This window comes from Symphalangus syndactylus, chromosome 7 (assembly GCF_028878055.3).
Source record: "Symphalangus syndactylus isolate Jambi chromosome 7, NHGRI_mSymSyn1-v2.1_pri, whole genome shotgun sequence".
In the NCBI taxonomy this organism is placed as follows: domain Eukaryota; kingdom Metazoa; phylum Chordata; class Mammalia; order Primates; family Hylobatidae; genus Symphalangus; species Symphalangus syndactylus.
This window is the reverse complement of record NC_072429.2, coordinates 102,541,912-102,561,172: the sequence shown is the minus strand read 5'-3', so window position 1 is coordinate 102,561,172 and position 19,261 is coordinate 102,541,912. Positions and strand designations below refer to the sequence as shown.

The window sequence follows — 19,261 nt, the reverse complement described above, 5'->3', positions numbered from 1 at the left end:
TTTCACAGCTCATACTATCTGTGATGGGAAAAAATGTAAATTTTCCCCTTTTAAATAGATTTAATTTTTATAAATAATCAGAAGCCCTTTGGAAACAAGTCTACTAAGTAAGAAGGTGATTATACTGCAAAACAACATTTGCTGTTAAAAAGGTTTCTTTTATATTTCAAAATTGGATATGAAGACTAAGTCATAGAAAAAGCATCAAAGTGGTCTAAGTAATGGAAACACTACAATGAAACTTAAAAATGACTCCTTTGAAAGAGTCAACGAAATATCAACTGCCTTCCTCAAAGAGACTTATTTTTCCAGCTCTCACTATACTACACCCATACTAGTGAGCAGCTTTGTTCTAGTTCCCTCAGTATCCCAGAAATGATTTCTTCCACCTTCCCTCTCCATTACCAACCACCCTTTCACCTGCCCCTACGCATCCTTAAGGTCTCAAATGTCCCTCCTTTAGAAAGACTTTCTCTGACCTAAATTAGGTCCCCTATTATGCATTCTCATTATACTCTGTGCTTATTCTTCACAGCATTTGATATGTGTGACTATATATTTACTTGAAAAAATGTTTAATATCTTTCACCCTCAATTCCATGAGGTTAAGTCCTTCATTCTTGTCTCATTCATCTAGCATAGTGCCTAGCACAGGGTAGGCGGTTCATTAAACATTTGTTGAATGAATGGATGCCTACATGTTATCAAAAAGTTAATTCTTTTTCAATTACATACATAAACAGGATAGGAAACCGCCACAGGACTTCATCTGGTTCTCAGTTTCTACAGGGTTTTTTTTTTTTGTTTTTTTGTTTTTTTTTTTTTTTTTTTTTTGCTTATTTTTAGCCTGCCACATCATCTTATAAGGGTCATAAATACAAGAGTAACCAATATTTGCAATCAAAAACATTGTGCTTTGAATGGACTCTGTAATTTGTTATGGATATCCTCAATATTATAAAGAATGTTTATAGATAATGTTTGTTTTAAATTTTCAATATAGTGCAGGTTCACATGTAACATAAATATTGGAGACTTCTGTCAGAACAGAAAGAACATGGTATTTGGAATCAGGCAGCCTGGTTTTAAGTACTGACTCCAACCCAAACTAGCTATATTACCTCAGCATATTTACTTTATGTATCTGAGCTATGGTTTTACCGAATGTAAAATAAGCTATATCACCTCATAGGGAAATTACTGTATTAAAATCTCATATGTACCAACACATTTTATAAATTATAAAGTATACAGTGTTTGGAAGTAAACTCATATGAACTATTTAAGGAATCAAATTACTGGTACCTGAATTCTAACAATTATTTATCATGCTTATTCATTTGACAAATATTTATATTTTCTTTGTCCAAGTCTCTATCCTTCTACCTGTTAGTGCTGATAGGATGTAGGGCTTATGATTATCCTTTCCCAGAAAAATTAGATAAACTCAAAAGAACTTCCAAGCAAGATCAGCTCCATATTTACACTGAGTCCAGCAGAGAGACATTAACTCTTACAAATGGTATAGATGATGGCAATTGGTTTCTCTATGTATGTTCTGTTAGAATCTTTAGAGTCTCACTGGAAATGACAGTGATAATTAGAGTCCTAACAGAAGTGTTAAGGAACTTTTGGAAGCAAAGACAATTTCATGACAGAAGATATCTAAAAAACTAATCAACACTTGAATAAGTTCAATCTAAAAGTAATCAAAAAATGCAAATAAAAATAATAAGATAATGCATTTTGCCTATTAAATTGGCAAAATATTGACCAGAGGATCAAAAAACGCACAGTCTCATACCATGTTTATTGGTAGGAGTGTATACTGCTACAACATTTTGAGAAATATTTAGTAGTATATCTCAGAAGGTTTTTAAATGTTCAAAATCTGAGAGCACACTGGAACAACATAAACCAAAATGATAATATTGATTATCTCTGGGTAAGAACATGACAAATTTTTTTCATTTATACTTTTTGATACACTAGCCACAAGTAAAGCTCAAAATTTAATTTACAAACAGTGGAGAATGCTAAAATTATAACACAATCATTAACCATCACATATTAAGCATAATGTTGGCCCATGAATTTTCTTTAGCAATGCTCAAGTAAATAAAATAGTAGATTATTAGCTTTCATGTGATTAGCTATATCATTAGCAATGGTTTCTCCCCTTCTATATCAGTATAGATATAGATATAGATATAGATATAGATATAGATATAGATATAGACATTTTGAGACAGAATCTTGCTCTGTCACCTGGGTGTAACTCCGAACTCTTGGGTTCAACTGATCCTCTCACTTCGGCCTCCCATGTAGCTAGGACTACAGGTGTGCACCATCATGCCTGAATAATTTTTGATTTTCTTGTAGAGATCGGGGGGGTCTCACTATGCTTCCCAGGCTAGTCTTGAACTCCTGGCCTCAATCAATCCTCCCTCCTCAGCCTCCCAAAGTGCTAGGATTACAGGTGTGGGCCACTGTGCCTGACTTCTCCTTCTTAAACAGTAAGTTCCTAAAATTCTGTAATAACTCAAATTGTTTAATTAGTACTACGAAACATCCAAATGACAAGAGCAACCAAAACTCAGCACTAACTTCTTTAGATCATCCTCAAAAATATTTGAAGTGTAAATTCTTTCTTTTTTAAGTTTTTTCTTTTTTTTTTTTAGTTTTTTAACTTTTAAGTTTAGGGGTACATGTGCAGGTATGTTACATAGGTAAATTTGTGTCATGGAGGTTTGTTGTACAGATTATTTCATCATCCAGATATCACGCATAGTACTTATTGGTTATTATTCCTGTACCTCTCCCTCCTCCTACCCTCCACCCTCCAATGGGCTACAGTGTCTGTTGTTCCCCTCTATGTGTCCACATGTTCTCATCATGTAGCTCCCATTTATAAGTGAGAACATATAGTATTTGGTTTTCTGTTCCTGTATCAGTTTGCTATGAATAATGACCTCTAGCTCCATCCATGTCCCTGCAAAAAAACATAATCTTGTTCTTTTTTATGGCACATAGTATTCCATGGCATATATTTACCACATTTTTTTATGCAGTCTACCATTGATGGGCATTTAGATTGATGCAATGTCTTTACTATTGTTAGTAGTGCTGCAGTGAACATATGAGTGCATGTTTCTTTTTTCATCCCATTACTGGGTATATACCCAAAGGATTATAAATCATGCTGCTATAAAGACACATGCACAACTATGTTTATTGTGGCACTATTCACAATAGCAAAGACGTGGAACCAACCCAAATGTCCATCAATGATAGACTGGATTAAGAAAATGTGGCACATATACACCATGGAATACTATGCAGCTATAAAAAAGGATGAGTTCATGTCCTTTGTAGGGACACAGATGAAGCTGGAAACCATCATTCTCAGCAAACTATTGCAGGGACAGAAAACCAAACACTGCATGTTCTCACTCACAGGTGGGAATTGAACAATGAGAACACTTGGACACAGGGTGGGGAACATCACACACTGGGGCCTGTCGTGGGGTGGGGGGTGGGGGGAGGCGGGAGGGATAGCATTAGGAGATATACCTAATGTAAATGATGAGTTAATGGGTGCAGCACACCATCATGGCACATGTATACATGTGTAACAAACCTGCACGTTGTGCACATGTACCCTAGAACTTAAAGTATAATAAATAAATAAATAAGGAAAAAAAGAAGTGTTAATTCTTAAAATTATTTAAGAAACTTGGTTTACAAATGCTTAGTGTCTATGCTAAGTATCTTAAGAAAATTAACACAAACTCAAAAATTAAATGAACGAATCAAAATTGGAAAGTTATGCTCTTCTGAATTAATAACAACACAAGCCTCTAACCCGATAAGCCATGATAATTCATGACATATTTAGATTTTACAGGCTGGGTTTAGTTTTCATTTTTAAGAGTACCAAAGCATTTCTATTAAAATATTCCATACATGAAAATAAACATATAACTAAACAAAGCTAATGAATCATTAAAATCATAAGATACACAATATGTATAATCCATAACAAAAATCCCTGAAATGCTAAAGGAATTTTTCCTTTTCTTAAAATTTGTATCTGTAGTCCCATCTATATAATTGAAACAACTGCATTCTTTCTTCCATTGCATTATTCTTGTTCTACTGACTACTTGAAGCATCCGACTGACAAAAATCTAAAGGTTATAAGAAAGATAGTCCAGAGAACAAATATTTTGAAAATAGTATCTTCATATATTTTGCACATTAAAGTACTCTGTTGTAAAGTATTCTGTATTTCCCTGAGGCATGGATCATAGAACAATTCACCTCAGGGATAACATATAAGCAAAAAAATAAAAGGCAGATGTGGAATTCCTAACAAAAGGAGGAAGAAGAAGGCATTCAAAAAAGGTAATTTAGGCCAGGCATGGTGGCTAATGCCTGTTATCATAACACTTTGGGAGGCCAAGGCAGGCAGATCACCTGAGGTCAGGAGTTTGAGACCAGCCTGGCCAACATGATGAAACCAAGCCTCTACTAAAAATACAAAAATTAGCCAGATGTAGTGGTACGTGCCTGTAATCCTAGCTACTCGGGAGGCTGAGGCAGGAGAATCACTTGAACCCGAGAGGTGGAGGTATATGCCGAGATCGTGTAATGTGCAGGGATTGCACAGTGAGCCAAGATCATGCCACTGCACTCAAGCCTGGGGTACAAGGACGAAACTCTGTCTCAAAAAAAAAAAAAAAAAAAAGGTAATAAGGTAATAATTTGACCTATGCTTCAACTTAGGATGAGCCATACAGTACATTCAGGAATGGAAGAAAGGAAGAACAGCGTGGAGCTAAATAACCACACTACAAATCTAAAGATGACTAGTACATTTCTACTCACAAAATTTGAGATAAAAATCATAAAACAGTTCAAAATTGTTACATCAGTTTTCATAAGTTTTAAAAATTTGTTGATGGCCAGCTGAAAAAAACATGTCGTTTTCTGATGTACAAAAACATTTTATAGCATTTCTTAGGGACTGAACCCTGTATCTATCCATAATGACCATTGCTGCAGAACAGACTAATAACACAACAGTTTCTGGCATCTAATTCAAAAAAGAAAGGGAAAGCGTGGTGAAAGCCACCACAAATGTGTGAAGCCTCATCATAATTGTGATCTCTCTTATTCTTTCTAAGCCAGAAGTGTAAGGGCTAATCCTACTGTGGTTTGGTTTGACTGGCATTATTCTCAAAAGCATTACTAGGTTGATTTAATAATCCAGTGCAAAAGCAGGTTTTGCGAGAGCAGTTCCCAAACCTAAAACTTGGCAACAGCTGGGTGTGGTGGCCCACGCCTGTAATCCTAGCACTCTGGGAGGCCGAGGTGGGTGGATCACCTGAGGCCAGGAGTTCGAGACCAGCCTGGCCAACATGGTGAAACCCTGTCTCTATTAAAAATGCAAAAAATTAGCCAGGTGTAGTGGCGGGTGCCTGTAATCCCAGCTACTCGGGAGGCTGAGGCAGGAGAATCTCTTGAACCCAGGAGGCAGAGGTTGCAGTGAGCCAAGACTGCACCACTGCACTCCAGCCTGGGTGACAGAGTGAGACTTCAACTCAAAAATAAATTAATTAATTTAATTAAATAAAAATAAAAGCTGGCAACAGCAGAAATATCTTTCTTGTTGAATACAAGAGTTAGTTATAGAGTACCAAACCTAGATTTAAGCTCCACAATGAGAATGTCCAGAGTGACACCTGGAGATTCTACCAATTGAAAGAAAGAGGATCAAGATCCCTGAGAAAACAATTTGGAAAATCCTTTTAGAGTTAGGACTGCTTGTTCCAAGTATATATTTCCTTGGTAACTAACAAGAGAACCACTGAAGCAACATTACAATTTCAGGGAGCTATATCAACATGAATAAGCTTCAACTCCATCTCCAATAGTTACATTCACCAAGAGCCACAATGTAAGGAATGTTTATAGCCCTGGGACTTCAAGGACTCACATCTAAACTTGCAAGCTGCCTCTACAAGTCACCTCTGCTATCTAGTAACTTCCAAGTGCACCTAGATTCCTCGAGAAACAAATATTGACTGCACATTGTTATTATATAAGACATTAGAAATAATAATCATTTGCACAACTATAAATGTGTTTCAGCAAAATATGTGAACAAATGAAATATTATGGAAAAATATTGGCCTCCAAGAGTGCCCATTCATAATTCCTTTCTTTCATATAATTCCTCTCTCTACTCATTACACTACGAAAAAAGACGGTGAGGGATCTTTTCTCCCAAAGGCTACCTATTCTATAAATACAAATATTTGTTTCACTTTGACATTGGCTGTCAGAAAAAAGTGCCTTAGAAGCTTTAAGAACATTAGGATATGTTAATTTGCTTGAGTAAAGTAACCTTTTTAGTATCTGTATGTATATCAAAACATCATGTTGTAGACCTTAAATATTTACAATAAAAAATTTTTAAAGGACATCATTAGGTTCAATACTGAAGAAAAAGTATCTCCATAAAGGTATAACAATAAAGTTTAAAGTACTTTGTTTTCACTAGAACTTGCATATGACAGACACTTCTCATAAACTAGAATATATTGTCATTGCCAGCTACATAATATATTCAATTAAATATGCTGCAAGTACTGACTAGCTGCTTGCCACTGATTGAGTGTAAATGGGAAACAGTGAGTTGGAAGGTACTTGGCTGACTCTCTTCCACTGCCTACCTTCTCCTTTCTTTCTTTTTTATCTTTCCCTGCCCACCTTCCTTGTCAACATAGCCCAGGAGGCCACTAGAATTAATACAATTGCCACTAAGGAGGCTCAGCTTAGAGGCAATATTAATGGTGATTCTAATGGGAACATTTTTTTCTATTCCCATATAGGCAGAAGTCTTTGGAGAGCTACTGAAGAGTGAACTGGTTAGAATTAGTCCTGTGACAAAGGCTCAAGCAATTGCTGTTAGGTTCTACCTTGCTGCCCTTAAATGTATTCAAGAAGAGGACATAAGGGATTGGTGTAAAGGAAGACTGAATTATGCAGAAGCTAAGATTATCTGACTTAAAAAATTCCTTCAAAATTTTATGCTGAATCCCAAATGCCTTCTACTTTATCGTGCTTTAGTTACAAAAGGGATTACATCAAGACTAATATCTCAAATTTCTCTGGATTTTTACCCTACCTGTGTTTAGCAGGACGTCAGCTTCCTGCTAAATGACCTCCTATAAATGTGCAAGTACCCAGGCATTTCAAATATGCCTCCACAGTCCTCTAAGTCTACTCATATCCTCTCCTCAGTAATATGTGCTGATTATAAAGCCACTTGAGGATGGAGCCTCCCCACTTGTTGGTGCCCTCAGTCTGAATTCCAGTCCTCAGCCAAAGGTGGCGAATCTCAAGGTTACAGCAATTCAAGGTACTGTGCTTTATGCAGGTATTGGGAGAATAAATCACTGTTCAAAATTCACTCATTCACTCAAGAAGTATTTAAATACTGACTAAAGTATCATAGGTACTTTTCTAAGTACTAAAGAGCTCACAGGAAAGAAAGAAAAAGGAGTGGAGGGAGGAGGGAAGAAGAGAAAAAGAAAAGGAAAAAGGAAGTAGGGAGGACACCATCCAGCCCTTACAGGGGTTTTTATCTGTAATATAGCAGGGAAGACAGAGACTAAGAAATTATATGTGTTATCGAGAATTCACATTAGAAATGTTAAGAAAACTTGTAATAATAGGTTACCTTGAAATAGTCTTGGAGTTCAGAAGTTCAGAGGAGGTTTTGCTAAAATAAAAAAATAGATTCAAGATGAGAAACATGGAATGATAAGCATTGGCCAAGCCAAAAGTGGGACGAAGGAGTATTCCACATCTGGAATACTCATATACAAAGATGTACAAAGATCAAGAGATGACACTGATTATGGCATAATCAAAGAAACATAAGAGGCCAATTCAGGAACAAATCAAATAGCTGGAGAAGAAACATTAGCCACATCCTACAGAGCATGCAAAACTGTTGAGATTCTGATTTTTAATCAAATCCATGAACAATTATGTGTTTTGCTGTAGCAATGCTTTTTGAGTCAACAGATATATCAAGTCCTAGCAGTCAGAATGGAGAAGATTCAGGAGTTAACAAGAAACACATAGGAGGATATATAACCATAAATACACCAAAATATTATCTCACTGTATGTGGATGCAGAGAGATCATTTAGAAAGCTAAGGTAATAGTCCAGGCAAGATTTTAGTTGGCCTGGATTAAAGTGATCATAATAAGATAGAGAATGGTGGAGCCAAGATGGCCAAATAGGAACAGCTCCAGTTTACAGCTCCCAGCCTGAGCAACACAGAAGACGGGTGATTTCTGCATTTCCGTTTGAGGTACTGGGTTCATCTCACTAGGGAGTGCCAAACAGTGGGTGCAGGACAGTCGGTGCAGTGCACTGTGCGTGAGCCAAAGCAGGGCTAGGCATTGCCTCACTCGGGAAGTGCAAGGGGTCAGGGAGTTCCATTTCCTAGTCAAAGAAAGGGGTAACAGACAGCACCTGGGAAATCGGGTCAGTCTCACCCTAATACTGTGCTTTTGCAACGGGCTTGGAAAACGGCACACGAGGAGATTGTGTCCCACACCTGGCTCAGAGGGTCCTATGCCCACGGACTCTCGCTGATTGCTAGCACAGCAGTCTGAGATCAAACTGCAAGGCAGCAGTGAGGCTGGGGGAGGGGCGCCCACCATTGCCCAGGCTTGCTTAGGTAAACAAAGCAGCCAGGAAGCTCGAACTGGGTGCAGCCCACCACAGCTCAAGTAGGCCTGCCTGCCTCTGTAGGCTCCACCTCTGGGGGCAGGGCACAGACAAACAAAAATTCAACAGGAACTTCTGCAGACTTAAATGACCCTGTCTGACTGACAGCTTTGAGGAGAGTAGTGGTTCTCCCAGCATGCAGCTGGAGATCTGAGAACGGACAGACTGCCTCCTAAAGTGGGTCCCTCACCCCCGAGCAGCCTAACTGGAAGGCAGCCCCCAGTAGGGACAGACTGACACCTCACTCGGCCAGGTACTCCTCTGAGACAAAACTTCCAGAGGAACTATCAGACAGCTGAATTTGTGGTCTCACGAAAATCCGCTGTTTGGCAGCCACCACTGCTGACACCAGCCAAACAGGGTCTGGAGTGGACCTCTAGTAAAATCCAACAGACCTGCAGCTGAGGGTCCTGTCTGGTAGAAGGAAAACTAACAAACAGAAAGGACATCCACACCAAAAACCCATCTGTACATCACCGTCATCAAAGACCAAAAGTAGATCAAACCACAAAGATGGGGAAAAAACAGAGCAGAAAAACTGGAAACTCTAAAAAGCAGAGCACCTCTCCTCCTCCAAAGGAACACAGTTCCTCACCAGCAATGGAACAAAGCTGGACGGAGGAGGACTTTGACGAGTTGAGAGAAGAAAGCTTCAGACGATCAAACTACTCCGAGCTACGGGAGGAAATTCAAAACAATAGCAAAGAAGTTAAAAACTTTGAAAAAAAATTAGACGAATGGATAACTAGAATAACCAATGGAGAGAAGGGCTTAAAGGAGCTCATGGAGGTGAAAGCCAAGTATCGAGAACTACGCGAAGATTGCAGAAGCCTCGGTAGCAGATGTGATCAACTGGAAGAAAGGGTATCGCTGATGGAAGATGAAATGAATGAAATGAAGCGAGAAGGGAAGTTTAGAGAAAAAAGAATAAAAAGAAATGAACAAAGCCTCCAAGAAATTTGGGACTATGTGAAAAGACCAAACCTACGTCTGATTGGTGTACCTGAAAATGATGGGGAGAACGGAACCAAGTTGGAAAACACTCTGCAAGATATTATCCAGAAGAACTTCCCCAATCTAGCAAGGCAGGCCAACATTCAGATTCAGGAAACACAGAGAACCCCACAAAGATACTCCTCGAGAAGAGCAACTCCAAGACATAACTGTCAGATTCACCAAAGTTGAAATGAAGGAAAAAATGTTAAGGGCAGCCAGAGAGAAAGGTCAGGTTACCCACAAAGGGAAGCCCATCAGACTAACAGCTGATCTCTTGGCAGAAACTCTACAAGCCAGAAGAGAGTGGGGGCCGATATCCAACATTCTTAAAGAAAAGAATTTTCAACCCAGAATTTCATATCCAGCCAAACTAAGCTTCATAAGTGAAGGAGAAATAAAATACTTTACAGACAAGCAAACGCTGAGTGATTTTGTCACCACCAGGCCTGCCCTAAAAGAGCTCCTGAAGGAAGCACTAAACATGGAAAGGAAGAACCGGTACCAGCCACTGCAAAAACATGACAAATTGTAAAGACCATCGAAGCTAGGAAGAAAGTGCATCAACTAACGAGCAAAATAACCAACTAACATCATAATGACAGGATCAGATTCACACATAACAATATTAACTTTAAATGTAAATGGGCTAAATGCTCCAATTAAAAGACACAGACTGGCAAACTGGATAAGGAGTCAGGACCCATCAGTGCGCTATATTCAGGAAACCCGTCTCACGTGCAGAGACACATATAGACTCAAAATAAAAGGATGGAGGAAGATCTATCAAGCAAATGGAAAACAAAGAAAGGAAGGGGTTGCAATCCTAGCCTCTGAAAAAATAGACTTTAAACCAACAAAGATCAAAAGAGACAAAGAAGGCCATTACATAATGGTAAAGGGATCAATTCAACAAGAAGAGCTAATTATCCTAAATATATATGCACCCAACACAGGAGGACCCAGATTCATAAAGCAAGTCCTGAGTGACCTACAAAGGGACTTAAACTCCCACACAATAATAATGGGAGATTTTAACACCCCACTGTTAACATTAGACAGATCAACGAGACAGAAAGTTAACAAGGATATCCAGGAATTGAACTCAGCTCTGCACAAAGTGGACCTAATAGACATCTACAGAACTCTCCACCACAAAGCAACAGAATATACATTTTTTTCAGCACCACACCACGCCTATTCCAAAATTGACCACATAGTTGGAAGTAAAGCTCTCCTCAGCAAATGTAAAAGAACAGAAATTATAACAAACTGTCTCTCAGACCACAGTGCAATCAAACTAGAACTCAGGATTAAGAAACTCACTCAAAACCGCTCAACTACATGGAAACTGAACAACCTGCTCCTGAATGACTATTGGGTACATAATGAAATGAAGGCAGAAATAAAGATGTTCTTTGAAACCAATGAGAACAAAGACACAACATACCAGAATCTCTGGGACACATTCAAAGCAGTGTGTAGAGGGAAATTTATAGCACTAAATGCCCACAAGAGAAAGCAGGAAAGACCCAAAATTGACACCCTAACATCACAATTAAAAGAACTAGAAAAGCAAGAGCAAACACATTCAAAAGCTAGCAGAAGGCTAGAAATAACTAAAATCAGAGCAGAACTGAAGGAAATAGAGACACAAAAAACCCTTCAAAAAATTAATGAATCCAGGAGCTGGTTTTTTGAAAAGATCAACAAAATTGATAGACCGCTAGCAAGACTAATAAAGAAGAAAAGAGAGAAGAATCAAATAGATGCAATAAAAAATGAAAAAGGGGATATCACCACCGATCCCACAGAAATACAATCTACCATTAGAGAATACTACAAACACCTCTATGCAAATAAACTAGAAAATTGAGAAGAAATGGATAAATTCCTGGGCACATACACCCTCCCAAGACTAAACCAGGAAGAAGTTGAATCCCTGAATAGACCAATAACAGGTTCTGAAATTGTGGCAATAATCAATAGCTTACCAACCAAAAAGAGTCCAGGACCTGATGGATTCACAGCCGAATTCTACCAGAGGTACAAGGAGGAACTGGTACCATTCCTTCTGAAACTATTCCAATCGATAGAAAAAGAGGGAATCCTCCCTAACACATTTTATGAAGCCAGCATCATCCTGATACCAAAGCCTGGCAGAGAAATAACCAAAAAAGAGAATTTCAGACCAATATCCTTGATGAACATTGATGCAAAAATCCTCAATAAAATACTGGGAAACCAAATCCAGCAGCACATCAAAAAGCTTATACACCATGATCAAGGGGGCTTCATCCCTGGGATGCAAGGCTGGTTCAACATACGCAAATCAATAAATGTAATCCAGCATATAGACAGAACCAAAGACAAAAACCACATGATTATCTCAATAGATGTGGTTGTTTGCCTTTGACAAAATTCAACAACCCTTCATGCTAAAAACTCTCAATAAATTAGGTATTGATGGGACGTATCTCAAAATAATAAGAGCTATCTATGACAAATCCACAGCCAATATCATACTGAATGGGCAAAAACTGGAAGCATTCCCTTTGAAAACTGGCACAAGACAGGGATGCCCTCTCTCACCACTCCTATTCAACATAGTGCTGGAAGTTCTGGCCAGAGCAATCAGGCAGGAGAAGGAAATAAAGGGTATTCAATTAGGAAAAGAGGAAGTCAAATTGTCCCTGTTTGCAGATGACATGATTGTATATCTAGAAAACCCCATCGTCTCAGCCCAAAATCTCCTTAAGCTGATTAGCAACTTCAGCAAAGTCTCAGGATACAAAATCAATGCACAAAAATCACAAGCATTCTTGTACACCAATCACAGACAAACAGAGAGCCAAATCATGAGTGAACTCCCATTCACAATTGCTTCAAAGAGAATAAAATACCTAGGAATCCAACTTACAAGGGATGTGAAGGACCTCTTCAAGGAGAACTACAAACCACTGCTCAATGAAATAAAAGAGGATATAAACAAATGGAAGAACATTCCATGCTCATGGGTTGGAAGAATCAATATCGTGAAAATGGCCATACTGCCCAAGGTAATTTATAGATTCAATGCCATCCCCATCAAGCTACCAATGACTTTCTTCACAGAATTGGAAAAAACTACTTTAAAGTTCATATGGAACCAAAAAAGAGCCCGCATCGCCAAGTCAATCCTAAGCCAAAGAACAAAGCTGGAGGCATCACACTACCTGACTTCAAACTATACTACAAGGCTACAGTAACCAAAACAGCATGGTACTGGTACCACAACAGAGACATAGATCAATGGAACAGAACAGAGTCCTCAGAAATGACGCCGCTAAATGACGAGTTAATGGGTGCAGCAAACCAACATGACACATGGATACATATGTAACAAACCTGCACATTGTGCACATGTACCCTAAAACCTAAAGTATAATAATAAAAAAAAAATAAGATAGAGAAAAAAGAACAGACTTAAAAGGTAGAAGTTGAATTAACAGGACTTATTCACTGATTGGTCACGGTCAAGATAGGAGTAAAAAGTAACTCTTAGATTTATCTCTTAAGTACCAAGTAGATAGTCTTAAAATTTGCTGAGACAGAGAACGCTAAAGGAGAAGCAGGTTGAGGGAGAAGAAAGGTGAAGATGATGGATTATTGAATTTGAGGTGCATGCAAGACAGCTAACAAGACAGAGAAGTAAGCAATTAAATATGTCACTCTGCAGTTCAGAAGAGAGTTCTCAACTGAAGATATAACTTTAGGAAGCATCAGCGTGTTAATAATGATTTCAACCAAGCAAGTAGATGAGATCACCCGGAGATAAAATTTAAAAGGAAAAAAAGGCAAATAAGAGGTTTATGACAAAGCATCAAGGAGCTAAGTTCCACATTAACTCATCAGTTAAAGAAGGAGAAGCCAGTGAAGGAAACAGAAGAGGAGCAGCCACAGAGGTAAGAGGAAAGTCAAGAGAGACTGTGGTAGCCCACAAGACAATAAAAGACAGTATTTTAAGAAAAATATTATGATCAACTCTGTGTTATATATTCTGCCATTTGGAAACTGAAGAATTGCTGCTTGTTTTCCTGTGTTTCAAAACAACTCTCAGGAAAATGGCTCTTTTGGCCTGAAATCACTCAATCCATAAAACCCAGATCTAGCCTATGAAATGTAGTCTGGGAATAGACATCTTCTTAGACTCTTCCATCATCCCCCTTTCCTCCTTTGGTGAAAGGTAAGCAAATAAAATTTTTAAGTCTTTTTTCAGCCAAAACAGAAGATCTGATGCAAATAAACTCATGCAAATCTAAATGTATTTCAATCTAATTTTATCAACTTAAAAAATATAATTTGTCTGACCTGTAGATACGGACAGAGATCAGGATTAATCAGAGATCCTAGCTACTTAAAAGTAAAGGTGTTTAAGCACCAAATGTGAAAATAAAAAAGAAAGGAAAATATAATATAAACAAGATCTATCAATTATCCATCTGTCTTACCCTTTTTATTACCAGCTCCTCCATAAAACACCTAGTTTATTTACTCTTTAGTCTATTTTAGAACTCCCTTGGTTCCAATGATACTTGTAATGGTAAACAAATAATATTAATTTTATACGTGAATCAAGTTATCAGTGATTTTATTACTATATTATTTCCTGTCTTAACAGAATTTCCCTTGACCTCATATTCCCTTCCAGGTACTACCCCATTTTTCTGCTCCTCTTCACAGCAAAATTTCTTGAAGAAGTTGTCTTTAGTTGCTATGGCCATGTTTTCATTTCAAATCCTCTTTTAAATCTATACTAATCAATTTTCTAGCACTAATGTTCTATTGAGATTGTTCTCACCAATTACTTCCATGTTATCAAACTAAACAGACAATTCTCTGTTCTTTTCTTACCATGACTTATCTGTATCATTTGACACTAATGCTATCCATGACTTTTAAACCATTTTTACTCTTCATTCCTGAGACACATTCTTCTGATTTTCTTTCACACTGTCAATTTTTTCATAGTGTCTTTTGTTGGCTCTCATTCCTCTCTTAGATATTTAAATGTGTGGAATGTCCAAGGCCCTGTTTTGGCTATGTTGTGAACCCTCTCTGCTCTTTTTATTTACAGCTCCCCCTTCCCGGTGACTTAGGTCCCATGGCTTTAAATATCTTCTGTATATCTTCGCCCTTATCTTCCCCTAAAACTCCAGACTCATTTAACCATCTGTCAATTTGGAATCCGCAAACGGAAGTCAAAAGGGCATCTCAAACATAACATGGCCAAACAGAATTCCTGATTTCCTCAACCAAACCTGTTCCTCCCATTTTTTTTCTGTCTTAAAACAACACCATGATTTATCTAGGAATTATCCTTGATATCTCTTTTCCTTTCACACTCCACCACACAAATCAAATCTGTCAGTAGGTTCTAATCAACTCTATCTTCAAAATGGAACACAAATCCATGAACATTTTCCATCTCACTACTATAATTCTAGTTCAATCTACCAACATCTCTCCAATGGATGACTTCAATAATCTCCTAGCTTCTCGGTACATTAATCTTGTCCTCTACAAATCATTCTCCACCAAAGATTGCACACACACACACACAAAATAATATCATGCTCCTTCCATGTTTAAACCCTACAATAATATCTTACCACATTTAAAATAGAATCTAAACCTCCTCCTTCTACAGAAAAGAGATGTGATGCATGGTTTCATCCAAGGCTTTTTGGACCAAATAGCTGGTGACAAAGTTAGAACTAGTACCTAGATCTTGTGATTTAAAGTCCAGTGCTCCTTGCATGGTACTACTGTATCTCTGTCATTCAGCAACTTCTTATGGAACTCTCATTTAAAATGTAAGTTAGTGTTATAGTTTCTAAGGAATTTAAAATCCAAAAGTGATGTAAAAATACAGATAACAAGAACACAGCCTTCGGCCTTGAGTATAAACATAACTCTTAAGCCTTATGTTTTCTGAGAGAATAAAACAATAAAGCATAGATTCAAACATGTTTAGGCAGAAAAAAGAAATATTGCAAGGGCACAAATCAAATCTTCATAATCTTTCCACCCTCATGACTCTAATTCTTATTAGACGAAGTCAAATAGAAGAGAATCTGTTGTCTTACCACTTTCCAGACAAGGGTTTTTTTTTTTTTTGGCAGTTGGGACATGGCTTTATTCTCTCCCCTCCTACAGAGTCAGCAGTGTAGTTATACTACTCACAGACAATAATGGCTCAAAGCCAGGTACGATCTCACACAAACTGGTTACATCAAATGGCTACATATATGTGATTATATAATGCACAGGATTGTGTGCCTGCACTCCAAACCCACTATGTCATGCTGTACTGGATGTCTACCTCAGCCTCCTCCTCACTGAAGCACAGCCATTTTCCTTACACCATCAATACATATCAGAGGAAATGCTAGATTGTTAGAATTGGGAAATACCTTAGACATTATTTAGTCCAGAGATTTGGAAACATTTTTAAAAACTTTTATATCTAATTTTAAAAATATGAAAACAGTTTCTCACTTATTTTTTCTTCATAACAAAACCTTCCATGGCAGCCCAATATCTCAAAACTTTATGTTAAATTTTTCATACAAGTGAGTTTCAGATATATATCACAGAAATAAAAAAGTTATTTTACATCGCAACAATTTTGACTCCCTACACACTGTAGTCTTGCCATCTTGGTTATATGAAAAATATTATAAATATTTCTGAGAGATGTAACTAAAATTTATTAATCCTGCTTTATCACAACTGATTAAGTCTGAGGCAGAGGAAAGGAAGACTAAAGTGATTAAAGAGATCAAATATATAGAAAACTCAACAGGAATTTGAAAATATCAATGAGGAAAAATAAGGTGAAAACTAAGAAATAGACAAAAAAGTTCAGGTGGAAATATAATAAAAGAAGAAATGAAAAGAAAAAGTGGAAGAGAGATTGCATTAGTAGGGATTGGGAAGTCAAAATAAAGTTTAATTTTCCAGCTCAAGCACTGTGTAATTAGGTAAGCAAAGTGAGAACTGTTCTACTAATAACCTTCAAACCAACCTTGAAAGACCTTATTTCCAAACAAAGAGTTCTAAATCATACCTTAAAATTTCCAACTGTGTCAAATAATAGATGTTAGCAACTCTCAGGTATGTATCACAGAAATAAAAATAGTTGATTATATTTTGATTCTCTGTACTATTTATTTTTGCTGACTTAGTTATTTAAAGAAACAAGAGTAGCTGCAGCTTACTAAAGAAGAAATCCACACAACATATTAATGTTAGTAACACTAAGCTGCATCCCAAATCTTACGACAATAGCGAATTTATCATATATTGAGCTATCTTGAGATGCATGGGACTAATTCACTCTTCAGGATTCCTAGGGATAAAAAAGGTCACACAAAATTAAACAAAAACACTCAAGAGAAATAACAATTAGTACCATTATTAAGTATTACACATACAGAAAAAAACACATACATAAAAATAGATACACACACTTTTTTTTAAATGAAGCTGGGTGTGGTGGTTCATCCTGTAATGCCAGCACTTTAGGAGGCCAAGGCAGGAAGATTGCTTGAGGCCAAGAGTTCGAGACTAGCCTGGGCAATGTAGTCAGACCCCATCTTAACAAAAATTAAAAATTAGCTGAGTGTGGTGGCATTCACCTGTAGTCTTTGCTACTTAGGAGGCTGAGGTAGGAAGATTGCTTGATCTCAGGGGCTGGAGGTTACAGTGATCTATGACTGTACCTCTGCACTCCAGCCTGGGTAACAGAGCAAGACTCTCAAAGGAAAAAAAAAAGGCAATTTCTATAAACTTCTTATAAGTGAAAAACTACATTTTAAAAACTCCTCTTGGGTTTTAAATCAAATCTCTCAATGGCTACAGCACCTTTGCAGGTAAATACTACAGTCAAAATATGCCAGGATGATTTAGAAAAACTCTGTCTCAATTCACTACATATTAAACATATTCCTATCTATTCCTCCTAGAAATGAGAGTCAGTAAGGATCTACTGCATTTTCTTACCAGGAGGAGCAGAGAAAATAAACCACATAGACAAACTCAAGGACAAAAGCAGAAATCAAGTGAAAAACAGTCAAGGAAGCTGAGTGTTCCATATGTGTTACGTTACCTTATATAATCTTGTCCACATACAATCCAATACTCTGTTGGTGGTAGAGGAGGAGACTACTTAAAATTTATTCCAAAATCTAGCAGTTCTTAAAACTGTAATCCAGTGCCCTCAGTAGAATCCCCAAATCCCTTTCAGAGGATCTGCTGGGTCAAACCTATATGCATAATACTAAAATGTTATTTGCCTTTTTGATTCTCATTCTCTCTTGGGTGTACAGTGGAGTTTTCCAGAGGCTAAATTATGTGTGATATCTCGATATATTGAATACAGAAGCCGTCTTCCACTAAGTCAGACAATAATGGAATTTCCCAAAAATGTAAAATAATGTCAATTTTCTCACTAAATTTTTCTTTACTTTTTTTTTGAAATATGCTATACTAGTTTTCCATTGCTGCAAAACAAATAACCATATTTTAATAGCTTAAAAAGACGTATATTTATTATCTTACAGTTTCCATAGGTCAGGAGTCCAAGTACAGTTTAAACGATCCTCTGACTCAGGGCCTGAGAAGGCTGTTACCAAGATGTCCACTGGACCACATTTATTTCTGAGCTCAGGATCCTTTTGCAAGCTCATGTGATTGTTGGCATGCCTCAGTTCCTTGTGGCTCAAAGATTTAGGTCCTCACTTTCTCGCTTGCTGTCAGAGATGTACTACTCAGCTCCTAGAGACCCCACACAGATCCCTAACACATGGCTCTCTCACAGCCCTTTTACAACATGGCAGTTTATTTACTTCTAAACCAGCAGAAGAATCTCTTGCTCCAATCGAAGACATAATCTCATATAATGTGATATAACTATATAACTGACTATCCCAACATCTTTGCCATACTCTACTAGCTAGAAGCAAGTCACAGGTTTTATACATACCCAAGGGAAGGGTAAGTCTTATTGTACATAACTTAGAATTCTGTCTACTGCATACAGTTAGTTGTCATATGGTAGGTTTACTGTTATTTTTAAATTAATTAATAAATGCATATTTTAAAATGTTTTATCAGTTATTTATAATATGGTAAATATCAATAAATATAATCCACATAAATAAAAACTCTTTGAGGTCTTCAAGCATTTTAAAGATTGTAAAGAGGCCCCAAGACCAAAAAGTTTGAAAACCACCACCTTAATCTAAGTTACCTACTACATTTGACACAGTTTTAAACAGAATAAGCAGAAGTCAAATCCCCAATATAAAATACATTTTAAATTATGAAAATTATTCAAGTTATTCAGTTATTCCATATCATTTAGCATAAAAATTTGAACTATAATAATTATTTTTATAAAACTTTAT

The 19,261-nt window shown here is 37.2% G+C and overlaps 1 protein-coding gene across 32 annotated transcripts in view; it reads right to left on the bottom strand.

The window, feature by feature from the left end:
- Positions 1–19,261, bottom strand: part of RIMS2 (regulating synaptic membrane exocytosis 2) — a 775,242-nt gene that overhangs the window by 458,477 nt on the left and 297,504 nt on the right. For 10 of the 32 annotated variants that reach the window (XM_055286989.2, XM_063642900.1, XM_063642908.1 and 7 more), the window contains one exon: positions 7,751–7,792. The exons of the other annotated variants lie outside the window; for them this stretch is intronic. In XM_055286989.2, the coding sequence (XP_055142964.1) occupies positions 7,751–7,792 (42 nt within the window). The remainder of the gene's footprint in view (positions 1–7,750; positions 7,793–19,261) is intronic. 32 annotated transcript variants of the gene reach the window in all.